The sequence below is a fragment of the Salmo salar genome, chromosome 04 (assembly GCF_965601325.2).
Source record: "Salmo salar chromosome 04, fSalSal1, whole genome shotgun sequence".
NCBI lineage: Eukaryota > Metazoa > Chordata > Actinopteri > Salmoniformes > Salmonidae > Salmo > Salmo salar.
Window position 1 is genome coordinate 85,715,411 of NC_138294.1, and position 11,022 is coordinate 85,726,432.

Below are 11,022 nucleotides of genomic sequence, written 5' to 3' on the forward strand. Positions count from 1 at the left end.
TGAATGTACTAACTACACGAATCTTGAAGAATACTTGTAGTTCGATGTCTTGTGGGTCATGTAGTATTGAAGCTTTGGTCCAACCCCGGAAGTAGTAACGTATATATCCTCGGCGCGGAATTCAATTTGATCTGATTATCGCGCTACTCTGCTTCTGTATGTCCCTTGGGATCACTTCGGTAACTTGGCTATCAAGGTTTTGAGTTTATAACGAGCTAAATAATTTAGCCAATATCTCATTCTTTATAATGGCAACACCTCCTAAGAGAATATGTTCAAGTCCAGGTTTTGACAACAGTTTTGAGAAAAGAACTAAGAAGATATCCATTGAAGGAAACATTGGTGAGTTTACACAGCCAGCTGACTACACATTTAACGTACACAATCTGAGAGCTAACTATCGATCTATTTCTAAAATTAGATAGGTAGTTAACTAACTAGCTATGTGGATGTTTAACTCCAACATGTTTGGTCTGATTTTACTAGCGAGTACATTGCATTCTGTTCACTGTAAACAAGTATTGGCGCCAAAACAATACATTCTCAATCTTTTGCCTGTATTTTTATTACTCCGAAACACTTAAAGTTAGCTAGTTTACTATCTAGTTGTAATTGCCAAGTTAGCTAAATTGATAGGCTGGCGAAAAATAATTACACCAGCTAGGTTTCCATCCAATTAGACATATTTCAATGCAAATATTCACAACCGCAAAAAATAAATAAACGATGTGCAATTTCCCACGAGATGCTTCCATGAAATGGACTTGTTGCGCACAAAAGGCTGTGAGTGATTACCTTGTGCAGTTATTCTCATGTACCGACTACTTAAACACAAACGAAATGGCTTTCAATATAATTTTTGAAAATCTACTTATGGTTTGCTTACGAAAAATTGTGTGTTTATATAGATTGTGCCCACTCTAGTATTGGTACGCGCGGTCTAGCCCGCAGGTCCAGTTCGGGTATAAGTTGCGGATAAACGGCAGTCAAGTATGATGATCATGTCACCAGAATAAGACCCTCGATATTTATTGGGAAAAGGACATCAAACTCATCCGTTACCTTGCACTTTTACCACCCTGTGAAGTTAATGTATTTCATCTGTAGCCTAATAAACTGCATGTTTCCCGAGTCGTAGTGGGAGGACCACATGTGACTTTTTAATTAAACATTGGAACAGATTGTTTATACTGCCTTGGGAGCAGAAATGTATATTTGGGTTAAGATCACTTACGAGCCCCTGGGGCAGCATAATTGTCCTTCCCCCTTATATGTACCTTATTCAACTTAACATTTCAATAAAGCAAATGTTAGCTGACTTGTTTATTTGACTGCTTAGCTAGCTTTATATATTAATTCAAAATGAGTAGAGGTTGCAAAATGCTTCGTTAACTAGCTTGCTCTGATTAGCTTAGCATGTCGTTGCTAGCTGTTCAATTTGACACAACTGGTCTCCTGAAGAATCTTAGATATTGTCACATATGTCTGACTACTGTAACACAACTTGTAACTCAACGTTTTATTTACAAGATAATCAGTTCAAACAAACGTCTGCCTTGTTTAAAAGTTTTGTATCTGTTGTACTCTGCCCTTTGGTTTCTAAAAATGTCAATCTGATTGTTTCTGCCCTAAACCAATCACTGTTTCTGCCCTAAACCAATCACTGTTTCTGCCCTAAACCAATCACTGTTTCTGCCCTAAACCAATCACTGTTTCTGCCCTAAACCAATCACTGTTTCTGCCCTAAACCAATCACTGTTTCTGCCCTAAACCAATCACTGTTTCTGCCCTAAACCAATCACTGTTTCTGCCCTAAACCAATCACTGTTTCTGCCCTAAACCAATCACATTGTATGGCTTTGGGTTCTTGTGAGTTAGCTATGCGCGTCTTGCTAGCAGAGTACAAATTATTCTGGTTAACCAGTTAACTTTAAAAAAAATAATGTATTCTTGTTTTCCCTAATATCGTTATATTGGGATACTGCTTGAAAAGTGTTAATGTGTGTTGCAGCTGCAGGGAAGTCTACATTAGTGCACATTTTAGAAAAATCTTCAGAAGAATGGGAGGTCATACCGGAGCCCATTGGGAAGTGGTGCAACGTTCAAAACACTGACAATGAGTATAAGGTAACTACAATGTTATGTCCCGTACATAATGTTACGTAAAATGTTATCCCATTTTTTTATGTTAAATTCATGTGAGTCACAATGTTGGACAATTGGTCCTTTCGCTTGACAATTGTGTTCCCTTTTCCAGGAGCTCAGCACATCTCAGAAGAGTGGAGGCAACCTGCTGCAGATGCTGTATGACAAACCTAGCCGCTGGTCCTACACATTCCAGAGTTACGCCTGTCTGAGTCGTGTGCGCGCTCAGCTGCAGCCCCCTTCTGCAAAGTTGCAACAGGCAGAGAAACCGGTCCAGTTCTTTGAGCGCTCTGTTTACAGTGACCGGTGTGTAACCGTCTGGTGGTTGATTGGTCTAGTTGGAAAATCAGAATATGACTTCAGAACCTATGGTAGTGGTATGACTGTCTTTATTTCACTGAGTCTGACTTGTATTGTGGCTATTTTTATTTTTATTTTTTTTGTTGCCAGGTATGTATTTGCCTCCAACCTATTTGAGTCTGGGGACATGAATGAGACCGAATGGGACATTTACCAAGACTGGCACAGTTGGCTGCTCTCTCAGTTTGAGTCTCAAATTGAGCTGGATGCCATGATCTACCTTCGGGCTGACCCACAGGTGAGTAAAGCCTTTACACCCTCACTTCACAAGTGTTTGAACTCCAGACAGTTTGGTGGTCAGATGACTTCCTATTTCATTTATTTTTTACACAGCCATGTGCTTAAGGATTTAATTTTCATCTTTTGAGGATTTCATTTTCAATATTACATTATACTGAAGTGCTTACATGGTCTATATATTTCGGCCTGGCTGAGAAACTGACCCAAAAATGAAACCTCTGTCTTTCAGAGATGTATGCAGAGGCTGCACTGCCGAGGACGGGAGGAGGAACAAGGAATTCCAATTGACTATCTGGAGCAACTGCACTATAAGCACGAGTGCTGGCTGTACCACCGCAGTACTCAGTAAGTGTTTACCCATTTATACATACAGCGCATTCAGAAAGTATTCAGACCACTTGACTTTTTCCACATTGTGTTAGGTTACAGCCTTATTCTAAAATGAATTTAAAAAAAATTATCCCTCATCAATCTACCCCATAATGACACAATGAGGTTTTTAGAAATCTTTGCAAATGTATTAAAAATACTGAGATTTTACGTACGTCTTCAGATGCTTTACTCAATACTTTGTTGAAGCACCTTTGGCAGCGATTACAGCCAAGTTTTATAGGGAATGATGCTACAAACTTGGCACACCTGTATTTGGGGAGTTTCTCCCATTCTTCTCTGCAGATCCTCTCAAGCTCTGTCAGGTTGGATGGGGAGCGTCACTGCACAGCTATTTTCAGGTCTCTCCAGAGATGTTTGATCGGGTTCAAATCTGGGCTCTGACTGGGCCACTCAAGGACATTCAGAGACTTGTCCTGAAGCCACTCCTGTGTTGTCTTGGCTGTGTGCTTAGGGTCGTTGTCCTGTTGGAAGGTGAACCTTCACCCCAGTCTGAGGTCCTGAGCGCTCTGGAGCAGGTTTTCATCAAGGATCTCTCTGTACTTTGCCGTTCATCTTTCCCTCAGTCCTGACTGTCTCCCAGTCCCTGCCCGCTGAAAAACATCCCCACAGCATGATGCTGCAACAGCCATGCTTCACCGTAGGGATGGTGCCAGGTTTCCTCCAGACGTGACGCTTAGCATTCTGGCCAAAGAGTTGAATCTTTCTTTCATCAGACCAGAGAATCTTGTTTCTCATGGTCTGAGAGTCCTTTAGGTGCCTTTTGGCAAACTTCAAGGAGGCTGTCATGTCCCTATTTTATTGAGGAGTGTCTTCCGTCTGGCCACTCTACCATAAAGGCTTGATGGGTGGAGTGCTGCAGAGATGGTTGTCCTTCTGGAAGGTTCTCCCATCTCCACAGAGGACCTCGGGAGCTCTGTCATATTGACCATCAGGTTCTTGGTCACGTCCCTGATCAAGGCCCTTCTCCCTTGATTGCTCAGTTTGGCCGGGTGGCCAGCTCTAGGAAGAGTCTTGGTGGTTCCAAACGTTCTAATAAATGTGCAAAAAAATGGGCCTGTTTTTTCACTGTCATTATGGGGTATTGTGTTTTTAGATTGAGGTAAAAAAAATAATTTCATCAATTTTAGAAGAATGCTCTAACAAAATGTGGAAAAGGGAAAGGGGTCTGAATATTTTTTTGCAATGCACTGTATAGATTTCACATGACTGGGAATACAGATATGCATCTGTTTGGTCACAGATGCCTTGAAAAAAGGTATGTGTGTAGATCAGAAAACCAGTCAGGATCTGGTGTGACCACCATTTGCTTCATGCAGTGCGACATCTCCTTTGCTTAGAGTTGATCAGGCTGTTTATTGTGGGATGTACGTACATACCCCAACCAGAAGCCATGGATTACAGGCAACATTCACACTGAGCTAAAGGGTAGAGCTGCCTCTTTCAAGGTGCAGGACTCTAACCTGGAAGCTTGTAAGAAAACCGTGCTATGCTCTCCGAACGATCAAACAGGCCAAGCACCAATACAAGGCTAAGATTGAATCGTACTACACTGGCTCCGACCCTGAACTTTGATTTGATGTTGTCCCACTGCTCTTCAATGGCTGTGCGATGTTTCTGGATATTGGCAGGAACTGGAACATGCTGTCATACATGTCGATCCAGAGCATCGCAAACATGGTCAATGGGTGACATGTCTGAGTATCCAGGCCATGGAAGAACTGGGACATTTTCAGCTTCTGTGAATTCTGTACCGATCCTTGCGACATCGGGCTGTGCATTATCATGCAGTAACATGACGTGATGTCGTCGGAGGAATAGCACCACAATGGGCCTTGAGGATCTCCTCACGGTGTCTCTGTGCATTCAAAATGCAATTGTGTTCTTTGTCCGTAACTTATGCCTGCTCATACCAAACCCTACCGTCACCATGGGGCACTCTGTCCACAACGTTGACATCAGCAAACTGCTCGCCAACGTGACGCCATATACGTGGTCTGCGGTTGTGAGGCCGGTTGGACATAGTGCCAAATTCTCTAAAACTAGGTTGATGCTTGAGAAATGAACATTCAATGCTTTGCTAGACATTCCTGCAGTCAGCGTGCCATTTGCACCCTCCCTCAACTTCATACATCCGTGGCATTGTGTTGTGACACAACTACACATTTTAGTGTGTAGAGTATCATGTCAACTTTCGTCCTATTTTGACAGTATAGATTGAGTGGTTTCTTTGTCAAAGGGCTGGCATTACTAGGAATTTGGGAATGTTACCAGTGTAATATTGTTTCCTACTTCTAGACTTGCTTTTGAGTACCTGAAAGATGTCCCCATCCTGGTCCTGGATGTTAATGACGACTTCAAGAATGATCAAATTAAACAGGAAGCTGTGCTGGACAAGGTTAGTTTTGGTTTGCACTTTTGTATCAAGAGATTGTTTAGTTCACCTCAAATCAGAATTTGTTATGGCTTACATGTTTAAAAAAATAAAAATTAAAAAATTATCCCGGTTTCCACACAGGTCAGAGAATTCCTCAGCACGCTGTGAGCTGGAAAGGATACCGACGTTAGACTGCACCAGCTCACTGGTCTTACGCTACAGACTACACCATTCCTGACAGTTTATCAACTTCCATGCCTCAAAGATTATACTGGTCCTCCATGCCTTAGATAATACTGGTCCTCCATGCCTTAGATAATACTGGTCCTCCATGCCTTAGATAATACTGGTCCTCCATGCCTTAGATAATACTGGTCCTCCATGCCTTAGATAATACTGGTCCTCCATGCCTTAGATAATACTGGCAGAGAAGATTTGGTCATTTTCTAACTTTATGCAATTCTCATTTTCCCATTGGGTGGAGAAAAATGTTATCAGTTTGAGTGACTTACAAAATCAGTTGGTCTCCCGGTTAGTAATTCAACCATGATTATGACAAGATTAGATGGCTGGTGGTAAATTAGTCTAATCTTAAACTGTTAGCTGACATTGGCTTATTTACTGACTGTGAGTTACTGGCATACAGTAAGAGAAACTGCTGCACAACAAAACTTAGAAATTGCTCCAGGTATATGCTATTCTAACTCTCAACAGTAAATTCAGACTCCGACTGAGTTCCTCAAAAGAACATTTGATCCGTGGGTTATATAAAAGGGTCCGCCAGTTTCCCATCCCTGGTCTGGAGACTGAAGATAAGTTGAACAGGTGTATTAGTGCTGAGGTAGAACAAAGCTTGCATACAACAGTAGGACTGGGTGGTTGGAGACCGGCCTTACCAACGACACCAGCTCACTGGTCCTCTTGTGTCATTCAAACTAGAGATTAACAGGCATTTTAAAAAATGTATTTACCTGCTCATGACAGTCGGTATACTTAAATGTATGGTTTTAAGGGTTGCCAGATTTAGGTGGAACTATATATATTTTAAATGTAATGTGTAAAAGGTGCTCTACTTGTTTTTTAATGTAGTGAGTTAATTTACTATTTTTTTGTATTTATATTGTAATTACATAAATGCACAGATTAAGCCTAGTCCTTTACTAAAAGTTATTTCAATGGAGATTCTCAATTGAGAATACTTTTTTGTCCAGGACTAGGCTTAATCTGTACTTGGGAAACTGGACCCAGGAGTTTCTGCAGGATCTTACACTGACTGAATTTTTGATTCAGAAAGATTTGGTACCACCACCAGAATGTCATTGTCCATGGCTGTTTTTAGTCTGATTGCATCACTAAACTTTCACTTCAAGTGTTGTCTTTGTCACAATTTTAGATTAAAATGTCTCTTTCTTACCGAGCCACATGCTGTGCAGTACAGCTGTGGCAGGTGGCTGTCGTTTCGTTCAAAAGGGTTAGATCCAAACATGAGTTTTATTTTTTTGTGTAATATGCTGTGATGAAATATACCACTTACAGTTTGTTGTTTGATGGGTGTTACATATTTGTTCCTGAAATAAATGGTGGTAAATTGTGACTTATTGCTATATAGATATATTTATAAGATGACAACAATGGTCACTCAGCCTCAAGTATGATTTTGAAAAAGGGTTTGTGGTTGAGACTATGGAACTGGTGTTTGTTTTCAGTTGGCTTGACTGAGGATATTCAATACCATAGTGGCCATCTAGCAAAGGTAATGCTGTGCATGCTTAGTCCACAATTGGATTCATTAAAGGGGCAATCCGCAGTTGAACCAACAGTGGATTCTTGGCACCTCTGTCACAAATGTAACCACTCTGAAATTCATAGACGGTGCTATGGATCATGATGGTTAGTCCATCCATACATTTTTATATGTATGGTTGTCTAACTATACAAATACTTTCTGAGATCAACTGACACTAACCAAAGAGTTTATCAAATTGAACAACTCCTGTTTTAATTTACAGGAGTAAATGTAATAAAAATAATTTAAACAGGGAGTTGTTCAATTTGATAAACTCTTTGGTTAGTGTCAGTTGATCTCAGAAAGTATTTGTATAGTTAGACAACCATACATATAAAAATGTATGGATGGACTAACCATCATGATCCATAGCACCGTCTATGAATTTCAGAGTGGTTACATTTGTGACAGAGGTGCCAAGAATCCACTGTTGGTTCAACTGCGGATTGCCCCTTTAATGAATCCAATATTGGACTAACCATCCAAGATAGCGAAATTATAGTTTTATGCATGTTTTGAGGCTGTACACGGTTTGTTTATGTTCACAGACATTGGAGTAAAACAAGCTTAAAGTTTGGGTTCTGATGAGGTGATATGCTAAACTTGAGGCATTTATAAGTTATATTCTACAAGTATCATTGAGTATATAATTGATTTATGAATCCAAAAAGGGTGGGAGATTGCTTATATATTTAAAAAAATCTAAGATGGTGTAGTAGTCGGCTGTGTGTCCTGTCCTGTGTAAATATCGTTTTATTCGTATATTTATTTTAATCTCACTTTCCATCTATGGCCTGAATATCCTTTTCTGCAGACCGCATCACCTAATGTGGTATGGATATGGTATTTTTATACTTCAGAACCGGAACCCCCATCAGTAGCTAGCTAGTAGTCAGTTAGCCACTGATAGCGGTCTTCGCCGTTATCTCGGACGCCTGCCAGGCTCAGTTCGGTCATTACCTGCCAGTCTGCACAGCGCGATATCAACCCAGAGCATATCGGACAGCTTTTTCTCTACCACATCTCCGGATTGCTACCGCAAGCTCTGAACTTTTACACCAGATTATCGCAGCTAGCTGCAATCTGAGTGGCTACTCTTGGATAACGTCTCTGTCCCAAAGCAAGCACCAGTTAGCCTTGAGCTAGGCCCATCTCCTGGCTAGCCGAAGAGGTCCACCAGCTAACTCTTGGGCTACAATTCCTCTTGCCAATTGGCCTGGACCCTTTACTGCCGACACGGAGCCGATCCATCACGACTTGTCTGCTGACGAATTCGTCCGTGGTGGTTTCAACAGGCTCCTCCGTTGCGACGTCGCCGAAGGCCCATCTGCTAGCCCCGGCCCGCTAGCTGTCCGAATCTCTGGTCTCTAGCTCGCCTAGCGTAGTAGCGACTACTGAATCGGCTCCCAGACTCACCTATTGCTACTCATTGGACCCTATGATCACATGGCTTTGTGTTCTCGAATCGGAGGGCCTTTTGTCCGGACCTCTGGCAGTCTCTATGGGGGTGCCACAGGGTTCAATTCTCGGGCCGACTCTTTTGTCTGTATATATCAATGATGTCGCTCTTGCTGCTGGTGATTCTCTGATCCACCTCTACGCAGACGAAACCATTCTGTATACATCTGTCCCTTCTTTGGACACTGTATTAACAAACCTCCAAACGAGCTTCAATGCCATTCAACACTCCTTCTGTGGCCTTCAACTGCTTTTAAATGCTAGTAAAACTAAATGCATGCTCTTCAACCGATCGCTGCCCGCACCTGCCCGCCCGTCCAGCATCACTACTCTGGACGGTTTTGACTTAGAATATGTGGACAACTACAAATACCTAGGTGTCTGGTTAGACTGTAAACTCTCCTTCCAGACTCACATTAAGCATCTCCAATCCAAAATGAAATCTAGAATTGGCTTCCTATTTCACTCATGCTGCCAAACATACCCTCGGAAAACTGACTATCCTACCAATCCTTGACTTCGGCGATGCCATTTACAAAATAGCTTCCAACACTCTACTCAGCAAACTGGATGTAGTCTATCACAGTGCCATCCGTTTTGTCATCAAAGCCCCATATACTGCGACCTGTATGCTCTCGTTGGCTGGTCCTCGCTACACATTTGTTGCCAAACCCACTGGCTCCAGGTCATCTATAAGTCTTTGCTAGGTAAAGCCCCACCTTATCTCAGCTCACTGGTCACCATAGCAACACCCACCCGTAGCATGTGCTCAAGCAGGTATATTTCACTGGATATCCCCAAAGCCAACACTTATTTTGGCCACCTTTCCTTCCAGTTCTCTGCTGCCAATGACTGGAACAAATTGCAAAAATCACTGAAGCTGGAGACTTATCTCCCTCTAAATTTAAGCATCAGCTGTCAGAGCAGCTTACCGATCACTGTACCTGTACACAGCCAATCTGTAAATAGCCCACTCAACTACCTCATCCCCATATTGTTATTTATCTTCTTGCTCTTTTGCACCCCAGTATCTCTACTTGCACTTCATCATCTGCACATCTGTCACTCCAGTTTTAATGCTAATTTGTAATTATTTAGCCTCTGACCTATTTATTGCCTTACCTCCCTAATCTTCTACATTTGCACACACTGTACATAGATTCTTCTATTGTGTACGTTTGTTTATGTTTAACTGTGTTGTTTTTGTCGCACTTCTTTGCTTTATCTTGGCCAGGTCGCAGTTGTAAATGAGAACTTGTTCTCAGCTGGCCTACCTGGTGGAATAAAGGTTAAATAAAATAAAAAAAGATGGAAATTCCTCGTTCCATATGCCAACCTCATCAGTGGCTTTTGGAAAGGGTTTTATGGTCTAATAAAAGTGGCATGGTTATGAGAGATTGAGTTGAAATATAGTTGACATTTGTACATTTATAGACAGAGACTGACATGAAAATGGAAAGAAGTGGCCTCCTAAATTGCTAAATACATTTTTGGACTTATAAATGAATGATAGATATATATATATATATATATATATATATATATATATATATATATCCCATTGATTTTTGAAAAATATTATTTATAAATTCCTGGTGAGCTTAGTTTAGCTGTCATACCCCATCATAACCCAACATATAAGCTTGTTCTACTCCCAATGTTTATACAATTTAAAAACACTATGGCCTCAAAACATGGTATAAACTATGTTGATATCATGGATGGTCGTTCTTTGCATCCATACCTGTCTATGAGTGAAAGTGGTTACATTTATCCAGGCCTACCCCTTACTTAGATTTACGTGTATTTTGGGTATACGTTGTGAAACTGTTAAGAAATTACGTGTTAGATATTACTGCATTATCGGAGCTAGAAACACAAGCTTTTCTCGCTACACCCGCAATATCCGCTGAACACGTGTATGTGATAAATACAATTCGATTTGATCCCTCAGCTTTGAACCAAAACGGAAGCGGGGTGTCGTATTGTATCAATTAAGGATTTCTACATTTGATAACGCTGCAATACATTATTAATATTTGCAAGGATAGGCGTATTACGGAGGTGGCACTTTTTGTGACAGACGTGCAAGTGTCCAATCATCTTCCAAATATTCAGTTTCAATTTGTTCTCGTAAACCGACCTTGACGTCGCGTGCTTTCCTCTGAGAAACGTATTTTCTAGCCAATCATATGTTGGTATTGTATTTTCCTGACCAATTATGTGCATGGATTCTGAATAGAGGCGGGCTAAGAGCGAACTATAG

General features: G+C 41.2%; 1 protein-coding gene across 1 annotated transcript; it reads left to right on the forward strand.

Moving 5' to 3' along the window:
• The first annotated feature begins 118 nt into the window (after positions 1–118).
• Positions 119–7,106, forward strand: zgc:110540 (deoxynucleoside kinase). Its single transcript, XM_014198149.3, has 7 exons — positions 119–342; positions 2,012–2,127; positions 2,258–2,451; positions 2,596–2,743; positions 2,975–3,090; positions 5,434–5,533; positions 5,654–7,106. The coding sequence occupies exons 1-7, from the start codon at positions 249–251 to the stop codon at positions 5,678–5,680; spliced, it is 795 nt and encodes a 264-aa protein (XP_014053624.3). The 5' UTR covers positions 119–248; the 3' UTR covers positions 5,681–7,106.
• Positions 7,107–11,022: the final 3,916 nt, after the last annotated feature.